The 18749-nt window shown below is 42.0% G+C and overlaps 1 protein-coding gene across 2 annotated transcripts; it reads left to right on the top strand.

Moving 5' to 3' along the window:
- The first annotated feature begins 14041 nt into the window (after positions 1 to 14041).
- Positions 14042 to 18535, top strand: bdh1 (3-hydroxybutyrate dehydrogenase, type 1). 2 transcript variants are annotated; one of them, XM_047024027.1, is made up of 5 exons: positions 14042 to 14282; positions 14509 to 14619; positions 14775 to 14916; positions 15201 to 15353; positions 17213 to 18535. In XM_047024027.1, exons 1-5 carry the CDS (start codon positions 14070 to 14072, stop codon positions 17677 to 17679), a joined length of 1086 nt encoding a protein of 361 aa, XP_046879983.1. In that variant the 5' UTR covers positions 14042 to 14069; the 3' UTR covers positions 17680 to 18535. The 2 variants fall into 2 exon arrangements, with proteins under 2 accessions (XP_046879983.1, XP_046879984.1); XM_047024028.1 differs by having other exon boundaries at positions 14188 to 14412.
- The last annotated feature ends 214 nt before the right edge of the window (positions 18536 to 18749 follow it).

The raw sequence follows: 18749 nt of genomic DNA on the forward strand, positions 1-18749 counted from the left end.
CCTTCTTGGAGCTTTAACCATGGAACAGTGGTAGAAGTGGAGGATAATTGGGTGTGCTTGCTTGGCAAGGCCATTACATTACAGAATCAGAATCAGAAGGGATTTTATTCGCCATGAATGTTTGCACAAACAAGGAATTTACTTTGGCAGGGAGGTGCATACATTAAACATATAGGAATATTGGAACTTAAATATGTGGACTAACTATACAAAAGGAGCCAAGTCTAGCTAATACTAAGGGGGGTCTAAGGGTAATAAAAAATAATATAAAATAAAATATAAAATATAAGTAGCCCTAATTAACAATCTAACCTAAAATACACATAGTGCAAACGATACAATAGTGCAAATTGCAATGTGCAGGGTGTCATTGTGCAGATTGTGATTTAAAGTCAGTGTGAGTCCTTGGCCTTGTTAAAGAGGCCAACAGCGGATGGGAAGAAACTGTTCTTGTGGCGTGAGGTTTTGGTCTTGATGGACCTCAGCCTTCTGCCGGGGGGGAGTAGCTGGAACAGCGAGTGTCCAGGGTGGGAGGGGTCGGCCACAATCTTCCTCGCTCGCCTCAGGGACCTCGAGGTGTGTAGATCCTCGAGGGAAGGCAGATTGCAGCCGATCACCTTCTCAGCAGTGCGGATGATACGCTGCAGCCTGCTCTTGTCCTTGGCAGTGGCAGCAGCGTACCAGATGGTGATAGAAGAAGTGAGGATGGACTCAATGATGGCTGTGTAGAAGTGCACCATCATTGTCTTTGGCAGGTTGAATTTCTTCAGCTGCCGCAGGAAGTACATCCTCTGTTGTGGATGTACAGTGTTTACTGGGGAGTCACTCAGGGTGATGGGGGTGAGTGGGGCTGTGTTCTTCCTGAAGTCCACAACCATCTCCACTGTCTTAAGAGCATTGAGCTCTAAGTTGTTCTGGCTACGCCAGGTCACCAGGTTGTCAGCTTCCCACCTGTAGTCAGACTCGTCCCTGTCAGAGATGAGCCCAATGAGGGTGGTGTCGTCCGCAAACTTCAAGAGTTTGACAGACGGATGACTTGAGGTGCAGCTGTTGGTGTACAGGGAGAAGAGCAGAGGAGAAAGGACGCAGCCCTGAGGAGATCCGGTGCTGATGGACCGGGAGTCAGAGACTTGTGTTCCCAGCTTAACGCACTGATTCCTGTCAGACAGGAAGTCTGTGATCCACCTGCAGGTGGAGTCGGGCACGTTCAGCTGGGAGAGCTTGTCCTGGAGCAGGGCGGGGATGATGGTGTTGAAGGCAGAGCTGAAGTCCACAAACAGGATCCTGGCGTAGGATGCTGGGGAGTCCAGATGCTGTAGGGTGAAGTGGAGGGCCATGTTAACGGCATCATCCACCGACCTGTTGGCTCTGTAGGCGAACTGCAGTGGGTCCAGGAAGGGGTCTGTGATGGATTTGAGGTGTGCCAGCACAAGGCGCTCAAAAGACTTCATTACCACAGAGGTCAGGGCGACGGGTCTGTAGTCATTAAGTCCTGTTGGCCTTGGCTTTTTGGGCACAGGGATTACATTTATGCATTTCGCAGACGCTTTTATCCAAAGCGACTTCCAAGGGAGATTTTTACAAAAGTGCATAGGTTACTGATCATAACAACGAGTGTAAAGCCAATTTCCTAGTCCAACCTTGGGTTGACGCGCCACAAGCACTGTATTGATGATTCGTGGTTCGTGGATAACAGGGGATTTATTGCATCAAAGATGAACATGAATGTTGTACCTTGAATTGAGATGGTTCGATCAACCTGGAGGTAAGAAATCATACTGGATCAGACTCCAGAACGGAGTCCTTCATTTGTTCCACCAAACGTAGCGCTTGCTGCGGTCAAAAAACCTTTTGGCTGCGTGCCTGCCAACTAGCTTCATGAGTGACGCGTCTAGACTGCTTTAATCAGCCCTTTTATTAGACCGGTGTTGCAGTTACCTGTAAAGTGGGCCGTGGCCAACGCAGTTTCGCACCCCCACATTGCTTAACGGTACTCGAGCAAATACAAATACCAACTAAAGATCATTCGATTAACTTATGATAAATGCAAAACACTTAATTTCATTTTTATCCTAATATTCCATAACTACAAATAATAACAATAAACGTATCCCTTTCTGGCTCCAACATTCCGGGCCCCTAATTGTTCTGTAAACAAACAGTACAATTACAAAACAAACATAGGAGTCAGCCACCAAAATTCTAAACATGTCTATATTAAGAGTACCCTTCATGTATAACATATGTACAAAACTCTTTTTAATTTTTTTTATAGTTCAAGTTCATAGTCATTTTCAAAAATATGTTAAAAAAATGAATCTTTTTCCAAAAATCGTCTTCCAAAATGCAAGCAGTCCATGATGTATGTAATGTATGTAATGTATGTATGTAAATCAGTATAGGTGAGGGAGAGAGATAGAGATAGAGAGAGAGAGGGGGGGAGAGAGAGATCTTCAGTCAGAGGCTTCAAGGAGCAGAGCAGGTTTTGTGATGGGCCTGGTCAAGGTGCTGGTCTTGGTCAGAACTCGTACTTGTCTCACAAATCCTCTTTTATCAGGCAGGGTTTGTGTGATTCGGCCCATGACTCATGAGTTTCCAGGAGCAGCGTCATCTATAACGAGGACAATATTGCCAGCAACGAAGTTCCTCCTTTTCTTAGTCCACTTTTGCCTTTCTTGCAGTTCTGGCAGGTATTCTCTTGTCCACCTTTTACAAAAGAGGTCTGCCATGTACTGGACTTGGCGCCATCTTCTTTTGGCGTAGCAGTCCTCCAAGCGGAATACCCCAGGTGGCAATGAAGGCTTTCCTTTAAGGAGAAGGAGGTGGTTTGGTGTGAGAGGGTCCAGATCCAGCGGGTCATTGCAAGCTTTAGAGATGGGCCTGTCATTAATTATAGCTTCAACCTCACAAAGCAACGTGCTCAATCCTTCTTCATCCAAAGTCTGTTCCATGGTTAAAGCTCCAAGAATGGGTCTGTTCTTATTTGCCTTTCCCATATTCCACCGTGGTGTGACCCAGCAGGTGGGTTGAACGTCCATGATATACCTTTCTTGCGCAGGGTGGAGTGAATCTTCAGATTGTCCAGATCTTGGATAGATTCTCACAATTCTCGTTCTGCTCTTACGAGATTGGTTCCATTATCAGATCTCATGGTCTCGACTGTGCCTCGTCTTGCTACAAACCTTCTGATTGCATTAATGCAGGAGTCGGTATTCCGTGTATGTGCAACCTCCAAGTGCACAGCTCTGATATTCAGGCATGTAAAGATAACTCCATACCGCTTCAAATTAGTTCTCCCCCTCCTTATTTCAAATGGGCTAAAGAAGTCTACGCCTACATTAGTGAAAGGTGGTTTGTCCGGTAACAATCTGTCCGGTGGTAAGTCTGACATGTACTGTGAACCTCTGACACCACTCAATCTTCTACAGCGGAGGCACTTTGTGATCACTGCCCTGACTGCAGAGTTTGCCTTTGGTATCCAATACCTTTCCCTGAGCCGAGACAGCGTATGGTTACGCCCACTGTGTCCGATGGTTTCATGTACATGTCTGATTATCAGAGTTTTTACGTGATGGTTTTGTGGCAGAATGGCTGGGTGCTTAGCTTCATGAGGCAATGCAGACTTGACCATCCTTCCACCAACTCTTATTTGTTCATCCTGAAGAACCGGGTTAAGTTTATGTATGTGGCTGCTCTTCTTCACAGACATTCCTTTCCTCAGAAACTCCAGTTCCTCTTTGTAGTCTGTTGACTGACAAAACTGGATGATGGCATTATCAGCCACCTGCATGTCTTCCACGGATAGCGGGTGTTTGTCATGTCTTTTTCCTTTTCCATGAGCAGGTTTCTTTTCCTTTTCCTTATAGGCACCTCTCAACGTGGCCACGCTGCAACCTTTCGAAGTTGATACCACTCTGATTAGTAAGTGATGAAATTCATGACTGTAACCACTTGTTCAGTCACAGGAACAACTCTTACGGTGAAGACTTTTACTTCAGGATCGTCCTGTGTCAATGTGCATTCTGGGCTTCGCGGCCACTCGGTTTCTGCATGTTGCAGGAATTCAGGCAGGGGCGCAGATGGAATTTTTTAACTGGGGGGGACCAAGCTGTCAAATGAATCCAACTCCATTTGTTATTTTGTGTAATATATATGTACATATAAGCAATGTTTATTGCAGCTTTAGTATAGGCCTACTGAAGTGCAATACTGAGGTAACAAAAGTGAGAATGATACTGCAATCCCCCGACCCTGTAGGGGGGTCCGGGGGCATGCTCCCCTGGAAGAAAATTTCTTAAAATGTAAAGTCAAACGCATCAATCTAGTGCACTTTGAGAGCAAAATTAAGAGGCTAGATCAATATATAATCTTTGCTCTTCTAAACAATATCATGTTATTTTAACCAGCCCCTGATTGGCTGTGAGGTTTAGGCATTAGGTGAGGAGTTTGCATGCATGCAACATATTATTTATATATAGTAGCCTATAGCAATAGTCCATATTTCATTTCAATTTCGCAAAACAAAAAATGAAATATAACGTAACTCATTTGAACCAGACCAGCAATATTTACCTTAATAAATTCTTCTTTACGTCCTCTGCCTCGGTAGAGCTAGTCGCCTGGCTAGAACTAGCTGTTGCTAGTGCCATATTTTCTGATTCTAAATCTGCATCTAGTACGTCCCGTAGTAGCCTATAATTTAATTTAACGTCTGTAATGGTAAGAGACTGCGGCGCACAGGGATGGGTAATGACAGTTGTTTAAGATCAAAATTACAATGCAACATACGGCAGACACCTTCGATATGAGAGACCCCCTCAGATTTTGGACTTTGTTGCTTTCATGGGAGCCAGTCCTCACTCTATGGGAGCTCGGCTCCCTCTGGCTACCACATAATTCGAGCACTGAATGAAAAGGAGCGAGCCAAACAATACAATTTTAAGCAGCCAAAAGAACGGGCCTACTAACGTCATCACCATGACAACCGTGAAGACGCCAAGCCTAAAAGCACAAACGCCGGCTCCAAAAATACTTTTTGTAGGTAGGAGACGGTGCCATTACCATTTTCACTCACATCCGAGAAATGGAGCAGAGCTGAAGTGAGGGTACCAAAGTTCTCTGGCAAGAGGCATCTCCTAACTTTGAACTTCTCCGATTGGGACAGGTCAGTTAACCAGCTTAACCATCTCCTGTGTAGGTTTTCTGGTATGGGATCGTCCCAAGCAAGCCTTAGTCCACATAACTCCTGAAGTATCTGCTTTGCAGAGAGGATGAATGGTGCCAACATACCCAAAGGATCGTATATGGAACTCACCATAGACAAGATACCTCTTTTGGTAAGTGGCTTGTCTTGAAGATGGATTTTGAAGACAAATGAATCGGACTGGGTGCACCATTGTACCCCAAGAGCTCTTTCAACGGGCAATGCGTCTTGATTCAGTTCCAGATCTTTTATCTCTTGTGCTAGGATCTGTTCTGGGACGGAGAGAAGCAACGACCTGCTGTTACTGATCTATTTATTCAGCTTAAAACCACCAGTAGCGCACAGCCTGATGAGATTTTTGGCGAGAAGAATGGCCTCTTACTCAGAGCTTTTAGACTTTAGGCAGTCATCCAGGTAAAAGTTTCTGAGCACTGTCTGTGTGACTTCTGGGTCAAAGTTGGCAATGTTGTCTCTCGCACATTGCTGTAAAGCAAAAGTTGCACAGCTGGGAGATGATGTGGCCCCAAAGATGTGTACCACCATCTTGAAATCCGCAAGATCTTTGCACAATTCTCCATCAGGCCACCACAAGAACCTTAAAAGATCTGAGTCCTCGTCAGGTACTCGGACTTAGTGAAACATGGCCTCCACATCAGCTATAAAGGCTGCATTCTCTTGCCGAAACCTTGTGAGGACACCAGTAAGACTGTTGGTGAGATCTGGTCCTTGTAAAAGCTGAGAATTGAGTGACAGAGCTTGGTAAGTTGCTCCACAATCAAACACTACCCTTAATGTGTGCTTTTTAGGGTGATACACCCCATGGTGAGGTATGTACCATGTTTTTCCTGTCTTGGTTTTCTTTTGCATCTCCTGTGGTGTTATTTGAATAGCAAAACCTTTCTTTAAATTGTCAGCCATGAATCTGGTGTATTCCTCGTGAAACGGTGTGTTCTGTAGCAGTTTTCTTTTCAAGCTTATAGCTCTTTGGTCAGCCAGACAGCGGTTGTTTGGGAACTCAGCGTTGTCATTTCTCAAAGGCAAACCAATGCTGTAGTGCCCTTCATTCAACTTTACTGAGTTAGAAACCTTTTTTAAGAAAGCATGGTCTTCTTGGGACATCTCCAAGCGCTCCTCATGCTGACGCTCTGGGAAATCATGTTTCAGCTGTTGTTGTAGTACATTTACATTTATGCATTTAGCAGACGCTTTTATCCAAAACGACTTCCAAGAGAGAGCTTTACAAAAGAGCATAGGTCACTGATCATAGCAACGAGGTAGTCCCAAACATTGCAAGCAGCCAAAACATGAAGCATACTTTGTGAAAAAACTAAACAAGTGCCAAAAGGGAAGACCCATAAGAGCATGCAGTTATACAAGTTAAAATTAAAACAACATGACCCACAAAAGTGCAGGACTGTACCTGTAGAAGAACCATTGTGGTGGAATTTTCTATGATTGAATGTCTGAAGTCAGAAGAATTTGTCTTTATCTGTTTATTCTTGAAATAGGAGCAGTTCCAAAACAGTATCATAAATGATGTCTGCAGTAGAAGGGCTCTCTAAAGGTGTCATGATCTGAACACTCTTTTATACAGTAATTCCAGACAGTTACATCATTAGTTCAATAGTTAATGTCTATCAAAAGAGGAATCTTCAATAAGAGAAAGTTAAAAAGGGAAATAGGTTGCAGAACTGGATACAGATGCTCAATATTAAAAAACAGAGCTTGAGACGACAGAAGCAGAACTTGTCAGCAAAACACCCCTGGAGTATGGGCAAAACAACCATGGTCAAACAGTCAAATTGTTAATCTCTAAGTGCAGGTGTACCTGTAGGAAAGCAATAAAAATAGGATTAACTAAAATAGAATACAACAGTTTAAATCAGCTACCACTAACCAACAAGAGCAACAGTCTAAGCAAGAGTCATTGTGATCCTTGAGGAAACTAGCGTTGGGTTCAGCAAACCATTCCTAAGTACCATTGTACTCCCGGAACACTCTCTAAGAGTCATTGTGATAGTAACTCCTCAATCTTTACCACAGAGATCCTGTTTGCTGTGATGACCTTGCCAGTGTCCTTTTTGAGCGGCCGTTGACTGTCCATCCAAGCAGTGGCGGAACTAGAGTTTTATACATGGGGTGACCAAGGGGTGGCCAAGGCTACTTCAGGGGGTCCAAAGTCCAGAGTCTTGGGTCACTGTTTTAATTAATATATACAGTATAATCTGGGTCTATAAGTGCTGGAACATACAAAATATTTTAGGAAAAAAAGCTCAAGCACCAGGGACTTATAGCATAAGTGTACATAGTTTATTTAGAAAACAAAGTGAATTTACAAACCCCCAAAAACTGAAATCAAGCAGAAATGGACTTGAAAAATATAAATAACTTGGTGCCCAACCACATTACAAATTTACAGTATAATATTTATGTTCATATATATTATGTTAACTAATAGCAAAGAAAAGTTTTGTAATTGGCCTAAACAAGACCAAATTAAATCTGTGGACCGCCTGGGTCAAAAATGCCAGGGCCGATTTTTTGTCCCAGTCCAGCCCTGGTTGTGGATAGTATGTCCAGAAATAAAGCCAAGTCACTCATTTAGTGGCAGAATCCATTGTTATGTCTACAACATTATTTAAGACATAGGCTAGTGTAAGTTTAGCTAACTTGCAAATCCTGAGGATAGCCTACTGTAGCTGACCTTTATGTGACAACGGACAAGGGTGTTTTGTCCCTCGGGAGTTTCGGTAGGCTTGATTCTGAACGTTTTTGTGAAATTAGTGAGGGCTGTTCGAATAGCGATGTCAAGAAGACCAGTGGAAAATACAAGTTATGAAAAGAGACAGCGTCCATGTCTTTTTGTCCACAGGATCATATACAATTAGATCTAAACCGAACTTACAAAGAGCTTGGTTCCACTACCAAAGTTGAATTAGTAATGTTGAGCGATGCTAGCGTTATTTTGCTAGAGCTAGCTAGCCTATAACATTTCACTGGGTCTTGCAGCTGTTTGATTAACTGAAATTATTATGAAATGTTATGTTCTACTAGCCATTTGCCTACCTTAGCAAGTCACTGTATTTCCAAGGCATGGAAATGTAACTGAGATAGCCTAAATAATTCCTCTTTCAGGTAATAAGCCCCCGTTCAAGTGTTGAGCATTAAATTAGCTGCCCGGTCTGTTGAAATCTTGAGACAAAGCCACTTTTTTTTGTAAAACCGGATGATAAAAAATAAATAAAATCGGAGTACAAGCCTACTAACTGTCTCAGTTTGTCTGTTATTGGAGTCGAAGTTCCGACATTAACTTACACAGCTACTGTAGGCTAGGCTAATCAACATTCGTTAAAAGAAAAAATCAGGAAACCTAAACCCAATGCAAACCTTAAAACTTCAAAAAAAGTGCAAGAGTGTACTTGTGGAAAAAGCAAGCAACAAATATAGCTGCAAGCAGCGATGCGAGTTCCTCCGCAAAATGGCAAAATATTATAAAAATGTACAATGTAGAAGGTCAAGAGTTGGACAACAAGAGAGCAAAACTACTTCATGTTTGGCCATCAACAATAGGCTGAATGGGGATTTAAACTCATGAACATAAGGTTACAAGTCAGTCTCTCTATCCTCTCTGCTACACACCAACTGTTGAGATTTTATGAATAGAAATGTCAGAGTAGGCCTATTACCTTTGGTGAGCTTTTGGACAAAGGTTAAGAAACGGTTGACATTTCAATGTCAAACTAGAGAGGGTACAATTTCTGGGGAAATTGCAGGGTGTGCTTGCTTGCGTCGTTTGCAGGTGGGTCCGTTTTCCCATCTAGTGATATTTTCAAGCATTTAGCCTACTCATATAGGCTCTGTGCACAATCGTACTGACGAACTTCCGCTGTAGCCAAAATTCGGGCTATCGGGCTATATTAGGCTATCATGTTTCAAAGAAAAACGATTATGGATAGAGAGGGGCAGAAATACAAATTATAATACATAACAACGGACAGTTAGCGTTTCAAATAAAAATAACAAGCTTCTATACTACACTAAAATGAACACATCGCTAACTAGCTTAGACGCTAGCCAACCGGAACACAACATTATACTACTTGCGCTCATAGTTGTGCAGATAACTGGATATGTACAGTTTGAATCCCTTGTCCCGCTTGCTTGTTGGAGCAGGGGAAAAAAGCGATTTACGATGCGATGGACGTCACCGACGCTTATTTAAGGCAGGTTTTGGAGACATCTACTAAAGCTGAGCATTTTGGAAACTCAGGTGATGGTCTCCAGTAAACCGGAAACTGATTTCCTGAATTTTGGCTACAGCGTAAGTTCGTCAGTACGATTGTTCACAGAGCCTATTGCATAATTCATTAAGAACACCCTTTGAAACAAGAAACCCCCTTTGAAACAAGCTACTGTAACAATGTTGTCACTGGCAGTATTTCAGATGGAATTGCAATTCATATAGTACCGTCTGCTAACTGAAAATAAGCCCCCCAAAACGTAAATAAGTTCGATATTAAAGGAGACATGACATGAAAACTTCATTTTATGAGGTTATTTAACATTAATATGAGTTCCCCTCAGGGGCGGTCCTAGCACATTTGGCGCTCTAGGCAAGCATCACTCGTGGCGCCCCCCCCCCCCCCCCCCCCCCTAAAAAAAAAAGTTTAAAATGCTTTTGCACGAAAACGGAATTGCAACTTTCAAACTTTATTTTGCCCTGCCCTTCTTTCAAATAAACACAACAACGATCACAACGATGAATAAACATTAAATAAAGAACAAAATCCCTGAGAAAATGTCATGTCTGTGCTGAAGTACGCTCTGGCCTCTGTTCAACGGTGCACACACGGTGCACGGTCACATTCACTCCCTCATCGCCTGCAAATAATGTTTTTTTAGTCTTCTGTTCTGTTGATGCCTGGCAAACAACAATCTTAGAAGTGTACTCATATTAGGGGTTGTGATTTGCACTTCAGGGCCACCGTACATATTAGCTCATTTTAAGCAATCAATCTCCTTGAACAAAATTAGACAAAACGGAATTCACCAAAATGTCATGACACATCGAAAATGACGGAAATTGCGGTACAGCTGAACTTGAACTGATGTTTCGACTGAATGGCAATAACAAGGAACGTCAGAAGTCACTGGATAGCTAGCGTTAGCTAACTATCTAGCAAGATTACATACAATCCATTTGCTAAAGTTGACAATACAACACTTGGATTTTTACCATCATTCCTCACTTGTTGACAAATTGCCGTGTTTGTCTTCCTTGATGCCTAATGCAACAACACTACAAATATCTTACTCGTTGCATAGCACACCCATTAGGCATTGAGGACATTAAGGAAGACAAACACAACAATTATTGGGTGTGCTATGCAACGAGTAAGATATTTGTAGTGTTGTTGCACTGGCTAATTGGCTATATATGTGCGCCCCTATTTTAATCGTGTTTTTTTTTGTATAACGTAGAATAAAAGGACATATAATTTTTGATATAGGCTACTGTAAATTCCTTAAATAACTATATTATGTGTCAGGGAGTAGAAAAACGTTCAATGATAAGGTACATCTTTTCTTCTTAACTCCACTAAAATGCCCGGGGCAATTCACGCATTCATGAACCGTTTTCTTATCTGGAATTCATCATAGGCTAAGGCCAGAATTTAAGGATTTACCTTTCGCCTTTGCACATTTCTCTTATTCTTCCTTTCTTTTCTTCTTACATATCGCCCTGGATAGCTTTTGCCTCTTCATTATTTAGTTCTTCAAAGTTCTTGAACACACACACTCTACCCAGCGGTTCCCAAACTTTTTAGGCCATGCACCCCCTACTACATCCCGACTGGGTTCACGCACCCCCACTCCCCCACACCTTTAAAAAAAAAGCAACAGCCTATTAAGCCGCATTAAAATCGTACCAATGAGAGAACAGTTTGCTAGCGCGTGGAGTTTGTTTACAAGATTTAGTCCGCTGTTAAATGTTGCAGTGTAAACACAAACCGAACAAAGGGGCAACAGCAACATTTTATCATATTAATCCCTTAATCGGAACAAAGCAAACAAACTACATGGGTGAAAACACCCTGTTTTACAGAGTAGGTTTCTGCAGCGATACTGGCGTAAGTGTTTGACCCAGTGTTAACAGTGCAGGTTAAAGAAACATGTTTTCTGAACTAGCTCTCATGGGAGAGAAAAGGAGAGAAATATTTATTTGACAGGAACACATCAATTTATATGCTCAAGTCACGTGCCAATCTTGTTGGCGTTCATTGTCTAACATGTACCTTTAAATAGCCTGAGGAGTGAAACGGTCAAAACTAGCCTGGCTAGCTAGTAACGGAGGTCGCTTTCTCAGGCAAATGATGAAACAGGCTTGGTTGAAGAAATCCGGGATTCTGGCTATCTTCAGCAGGCTCGTATCTACCAAAGGCAGTCCTCCCTGACTTTCTAAGTGTAGAATGGAGTGACAAACAACATTGTGCAGACTGCCAGTGAGCGACCCGAGTCTGACTGAGGCTAACGTCAAAACACTACTGTACAGTAACGGGGACTCAGATTGCCAGTTTTACACAAATCACAACAATAATTGGACCAGCTGGCAAAAAGAAGAATTCCCAGATCTCTTGAAAGCTGCCCTGCTCGACTTTTTTTGTTGTAGGACTGACTGTAAAACAGAATTTCAAATTTCAAGACTTTGGTCCAAATCAAAATTCTGATGTGACAGATCAATGTGGAATCGCTTTCTCCCAAAAAGGTTGTCCTCCTCGACATTTTTGGTCTTTTATAATTTAACTATTGGAATAATCCATGTAATTCTCTAGCCCTTATAAAAGCTGTATTTTCCCCGTTTTCTGCCACCATGCTGCGCGCCCATCCCGAATGTTTACAAACAAATAATTGGTCCGGATCCGTGTTAGACGGGCGAGGAGGGCAATACGCGGCTACTGCACCACACTTTGGGAATCCCTGCTCTAACCAAACGCCTCACTGTGCTAGCATGTTCTGATAACACCAAGGAGGTACGTACCCCTTCCTTTTTTAAGGGACGAATACCTGGCTCATTTTACCCTAATGTTATTTTTATTTTTTGAACGTCAAAATATTGATTGGAGATAAAGAAGGGGGCGCAAAAAAAAATTTTTTTGCGCCCCCCTCTGAGTGGCGCCCGAGGCGACCGCCTATACCGCCTGTAGGAAAGACCGCCCCTGTTCTCTGGGCGGATCCATGGCTCTGTCAGCGCAAGGGTGTGAAGAGAAGCATGGGATGCAAACGCCGGGATGAAGTCTGCCTTGTTAACAGCCGACTGGCAGTTCCAGAGCCCTACAGAAAGAGAGAGGGCAGGTGGAGAAGATCTGGATAGGTAGCTAAGATTAGAAGTGGACCGTATATTCTTTGTGAGATATCTACGTCTACGTCTGTGAGTGGTGTAATGAGCGGGAATGCTGGCAGAGCCAGGCTACATGCTAGAATACAAGAATACAAATAGGTGAACTGACCTCGCAACCGGTCTGACCTGTTTAAGCATTTGTCTATATGCGGGGAGGAGAAGAATGGAGGTGTGATCAGCCTTCCTAAAAGCAGGGCGGGGGAGGGGTTTGTAGCTGCCCTTGTATGCTGTATAACAATGGTTGAGGGTCTGGTCTCCACGTGTGAAGAAGTCAATGTGCTGATAGTATTTGGGCAGGACCTTCTTCATGTTGGCTCTGTTGAAATAACCAACAACAATGAAGGCTGCCTCTGGGTGCACATTTTCCAGACCATGGATAATCCCATAAAGTTCATCCAAAGCAGCGTCCTTATCTGCCTGGGGGGGGATGTAGACTGGACTCATGACGACCGCAGTGAACTTCCGAGGCAGGTAGAAGGATCTGAGAAAATTAACCTGAGACATCTGACTTACGTACCTCATGGCCAGACCTAGTACAGAAGCAAAATGAAAATTGAGCGGAAGTACGTAGGAGGACTGAGCTAGGCTAGTCTCACTGCGCCACGGAGCACTTTTCATAGAAATGAATGTGGAAGAGAAAAGTAGCTGTATATATATAATGTCTACAGCGAGCAACTTGAACCACGTGATTGCGTGTCGGCGAGATCAAAGAGTAGGTGTGCCAACAGTGCTGCATGAAGTTCAACACATCTAACGTTTTAACTCTCTTTTTCTATGGCTCTGTGCGGCTCCACCAAACATCACTACTGCGCAGACTCTGGCTCCAAATGACATCACCAGTGCAAGATGGCAGAACCCATATCCGGCATATTTTGGCTTCATTTTTGTACAAAAAAAATAATTTCTACTGCATCCAGTTAATCAGCGATAAAGTGAGCAAACAGCATTTATTGGCCAAGATGACTGACGTAAACGCAACAAACCAAGGGATGTAGACAACGTCAACAGTCACTTGACAGCTCCGTTTGTCAAATTATTTTCATGTTATGACTGAATTGAAGATGTAGGCTAGCCTATAATATTTTGTGTCAATGCACACACCAAAAAACTTCCAGGGCTTGTAACATAATCTGAAAATTCAAATTATTTAATTTTATTTGTAATATCAGCTGGCGATTTTTATGTTAGTGATTACTTTTCCTTTCTATTTGTACCACTGAGAAGAGTTGTTTACTACGTTCTCATTGTTGTTACATTTGTGATATGTTAATAACAAATTAATTAGTTAATTAAAACAGATTACAAAAACTTGACAGCTCCGTTTTCAACTCCTCCGCTGACTGCAACTGCAAGCGGCAACTCGCCGCAGTCGATGTTGAGCACTTCACAGTAGGCTGCAGAAAAAAGGGGGCGTGGCAGTGTAGTGACGCTGTGTCAAACGCGAGGAAAGTAAACACAACTCGCAAGATGGCCTCGCTTTCCGTCGTGCGGTCTGCAATTCTCGTGTTATTTTCCATACTTTTGACAGTCGTGTTGGGTTTCGGACTTCCAGCATTTTTGAATATTGTTACCAGAAGTTTTGGCTTTCCTGACACGAATGTGACCGAGTGCATAGTTGTGATATATTTAGTTTTTGTTGTGTATGTCGCAACGCCTAGAATACCAAGAGGATCTATTGAGGTAGCCTACATTATTAGCCTAGAACATGTTCACATTCTGTATGATAGGCCTAGTGCTACCGATGTAAACTGTGTCTGTGTATATTTTTCCTATATGCGTCTTTTCGATTTACTGGCTTGTTATGAATAAGGTATGGTTTTACTGTGTCCGAGTTACACATATCTCATGTCCTATAATGTAAAAAAAATGATTTCTTGGTAACTTACTTTGTTTCTTCATTTTCGAGGTGAACGGCAAGGCTGTCTTCATAACTGGTTGTGATAGTGGTTTTGGTCATGCATTGGCCACGCATCTTCACAAGCTGGGCTTCACTGTCTTTGCAGGGTGCCTCTTAAAGGTAGTACATTTTACATAGTGACCATTGAAAGTGCAGCGAAAGATGAAAGCCAACTCATTAATTTATTGGATGCAGTCAAGTGTATGTTTGAATGCTCACGAGCGACAATGACAGCAAACTGTACCCGTGGCCTAACTAACCTCTGTACTCTTCAGGATAAGGGGGGTGGGGGAGCTGAGGAGCTACAGGCTCTACACTCAGATCGTATGAAAGTAGTCCAGCTAGATGTGTGCAGTGATGAATTGGTGAACCAAGCCGTGGACTATGTCAAGGCTAACCTGGAGGACTCGGAAAGAGGTAATATGAATTTACCCCATCTTATTGTATTCCATCTTGTGTAGTATTAGACACCTGAAGAATGTACTAGATCTTATATAAGTTAATCAACGTATTGTTAAACAGGAAGTGCACAGGTTCTACACGTACACACTGGTTTTCTGTATTACACATTGTGCATCAATGACCACATATTCCTGTTGACATTCAAATGAACATCGATACTGATCTGAAGAATGGTGGTTTGATGACTGTTCTCTAACATGTGTTAATATTCCCAAGGATTCTATTATGTTTGCGAATAGGTTTATGGGCAGTGGTGAATAACGCGGGTGTGTCGACCTTTGGAGAGGTGGAGTTCACCACCATGGACACATACAAGCAGGTTTCAGAGGTCAACCTGTGGGGCACCATTAGGGTCACAAAGGCCCTTTTGCCTCTTATCCGTAGGGCCAAGGGTGAGACTGAAATTTTTTCACTTTCTGTATCCAGGCCAGGATTAAATGAAGTATGGAGCTAGAAAGCTGACAAAAGTATCTGAATTTGAATGTGAAAGATCTGAATTATTTGTATGTCGAATTTCATAAAACTGAAATATTTTACTGTTGAATAAATAATATCTGAATTATTTGTATGCCGAATTAAACAAAACTTAATTATTTTGATCCAGAAATACACATTTCTAAAATTCAGACTCTTGAAATTCAGATTCTTGAAATTCAGATTGCTGAAATTCAGATTGCTGAAATTCAGATTGCGGAAATTCAGATTGCGGAAATTTAGATTGCGGCAATTCAGATTCAGATTTTGTCTGAACTAGGCCAAAGGTGAAACAGCTTGCCTTCACAGGGAAAAGTAGACGATTTCAGAACGACCAAACTTTACCTCAGAACAAACTGAGTTAGTTGGAGGAAGACCCAGATCACACATATGTATCTGGGATAGCACACATACGTCCCGATGTGTAGAAGATACCTCTGCAAGATCTAGTATGGAGATCGTTGGCATTTGATCGAAACTGACTTCCAGACGATGTGTGGACGATGAATCAAATCACACCCGGCCGCACTACAGATATATCCTGTTAACCACAGATAACTCTTTATATCTATGCTGTTAAATACTATGTCCGATCTCTCAGACAGCAAATATTTCACTATCCATAACCGATCTGAAATGTCACTTAGGAAATGAACATAGCCTAGGCTGAACATTGACTTTGATAGGAATAAGGAGACAATGAAAAATATGCTTGCCCATCCAAAATTGGCTATTAGCAATACAGTCAGTAGCTAGCTAGCGTGACTTGATTTAACCTGGATTTTCTGTGTGGGTATAATAATTAAGAGACACAATTGAAATTCATGATTTTATATCAGGCTGGTTGTTGATGCCATCAAGCTCTTATAAGAACTTCAACACAGAAAAAGAGAACAACGGAACATAAATATATAGGCCATAGCTTTGCGAGTTGTTCCGCGTCTTCCATCGGTCTCCGCCGCCCTCTGACTCTGTCTCGACTCACTTGGTAACAGTAACTGCCGATTTTGGCAGAGGAGAAGACACAAGTTTTTACAAGTTTCATAAGCACTTGCTCCATACTCTTCCTCCAACGAGCAACTCTTAGCTTTTGTTCTGAGGTCGAATTCGGTCAGAAAATGTCTAGATTCGGTCGTTCTGAAATCGTTTACTTTTCCCTGTGAAGGCAAGCTGTTACACCTTTGGCCTAGTTCAGACAAAATCTGAATTTCCGCAATCTGAATTTCAGAAATCTGAATTTCAGCAATCTGAATTTCAGCAATCTGAATTTTAGAATTTTTTATTTCTGGATCAAAATAATTCAGTTTTTTTAAATTCGGCATACATATAATTAAGATATTATATATTCAACAGTAAAATATTTCAGTTTTATGAAATTCGACATACAAATAATTCAGATCTTTCACATTCAAATTCAGATATTTTTGTCAGCTTTCTAGCTCCATAATGAAGGATGTGTACGATGCATCACATTTTGTGTTCTGGGCCAGAGAGCTTTGTTTATTTAATAGGGCATTAGTTACAGATTGTTCCCTGCTGAAGCAGTTGTCACAGATAAAATGTTTTTGGAGATGTCCTTGGTATGTTTTCACCCTTATTAGTACAGAAGTATTTTACAGTTTTTTTGTGCAAGCAAATTTAAAATTGTATAATGTTTCTCTATTTGCACTATAGTCTAAGTTTAACACCAGACCCATTTTTTCAACATAGGGCTGAGCCCAGCACTATAACTACGGTAAGAAACTCAAGAAGTACAATATGTTTTATTTTCTTGCAGGTCGTGTAGTAAATCTGGCTAGTATGTATGGGAGGATGGGCAATGCTTTGCGCTCCCCCTACTGTGTGTCGAAGTATGGAGTGGAGGCCTTCTCAGACTGCCTAAGGTACGAGATGAAGTCCTGGGGCGTTAAAGTCTCCATTATCGAACCTGGCAACTTCATTGTGGCCACTGGAATCCTTACCCGTGATATTGTAGCATCCACAGCAGACAAGCTATGGAAGGAGGCCCCCCCTGTCGTCCAGGAGGACTATGGAAAGCACCACTTTGAGCAGTATATGGCTCTGATGCGCTCTTACTGCAACAGTGGACAGAAAGACATGGCACCAGTTTTGGATGACATCACAGATGCCATTACATCCAAACGCCCATACACACGCTACAATCCAATGGAGGCCCATTGGTGGATAAGGATGCAAGTTATGACACACCTGCCTGCGGTGTTATCTGACCGCCTCTACTTCTGAAGGAGAAACTATCCTTTAATTACCTAAATTAATTGTAAAAAATACCCATTAAATAGGGTGTAAAAACTGATCAATTTCCATGTATCACGTATTCTGCTCACAATCCCATTTTATATACTTTGCATACTTTGTACGCTGATATTATACTGACGAGGTAATCCTTACAATCACTTAAACTGTAGCCTTTGTACAATATATTATATAATATGCGCAGTTAAAGTGTACTACTTGGAATTTGTAAGGAGGAAACAAACATTTCAACTGGAAAATGAATAAGAATGGGTTGTTCACCCAATTGATTTATCCAAATCTAGTTTTTGTAACAACATAACCAAACAAGTCATTATTGTTAGCAGTGAACATGTGGATATGTTGTGGGACCGTTGGACCAAAGCTAAAGCTGAAGAGAGCGGAACTGCTGTGCTGTTTTTGATCTTGTTGGAACCAGCAAAGTTTAACTACAGTAAGATTATCGAGAGACTTGGCTAGTTTTTCTCCGGCTTACATAATGAAAACACAGACTGGCTTTGTGCTCGCTGCCCTATGAGATTCTGGCAACTGCTGTTTCTGCAAGGTTCATGCAAACAATCAAATGACTTGGTGAATTCAAAAGTGTGTTGTGCATTACCATCAGTGTTGGGGAGTAACGGAATAGGCCTACATGTAGGCTACCGGTAGGCCTACCTATTCAGAATACAAATAATGAGTAACTATTCCGTTACAGTTACAATTTAAATAGTTGATATTTAGATTACAGTTACATTGTTGAAATCAATTGATTACATTACGATACTTCTGTTTCATTTGTTTATTCACTCTCTAAATAAATTAAAGCAACTCCATGCATTTCCCAAAACTTATGTCTTTTGGTTTCTACACTACGAACACTACTAGATCTATAGCTCCCATGTCGTTAGGTGCGTTCGACATGGACTGCAGCTGCCTGCATAAAACGTTCGGCGAGAGTAGCCGCTTTCAATCGGGGAGGTGTTAAAAACGGCTCTGTGAAGTCGGATGTTCCAGCTTCTCGTGGTTTGCTCAAGCCCTCGCCCTGAAGCAACGGCCCCGGT

The sequence above is a fragment of the Hypomesus transpacificus genome, chromosome 8 (genome assembly GCF_021917145.1).
Source record: "Hypomesus transpacificus isolate Combined female chromosome 8, fHypTra1, whole genome shotgun sequence".
NCBI lineage: Eukaryota > Metazoa > Chordata > Actinopteri > Osmeriformes > Osmeridae > Hypomesus > Hypomesus transpacificus.

Bases quoted from the DNA above. Each gene is read 5' to 3' on its own strand.
- bdh1 (XM_047024027.1), top strand. From the start codon at position 14,070: ATGGCCTCGCTTTCCGTCGTGCGGTCTGCAATTCTCGTGTTATTTTCC. The intron at 14,620-14,774 runs GTAGTACATTTT...TGTACTCTTCAG, and splicing joins TTGCAGGGTGCCTCTTAAAG to GATAAGGGGGGTGGGGGAGC. The intron at 14,917-15,200 runs GTAATATGAATT...GTTTGCGAATAG, and splicing joins CCTGGAGGACTCGGAAAGAG to GTTTATGGGCAGTGGTGAAT.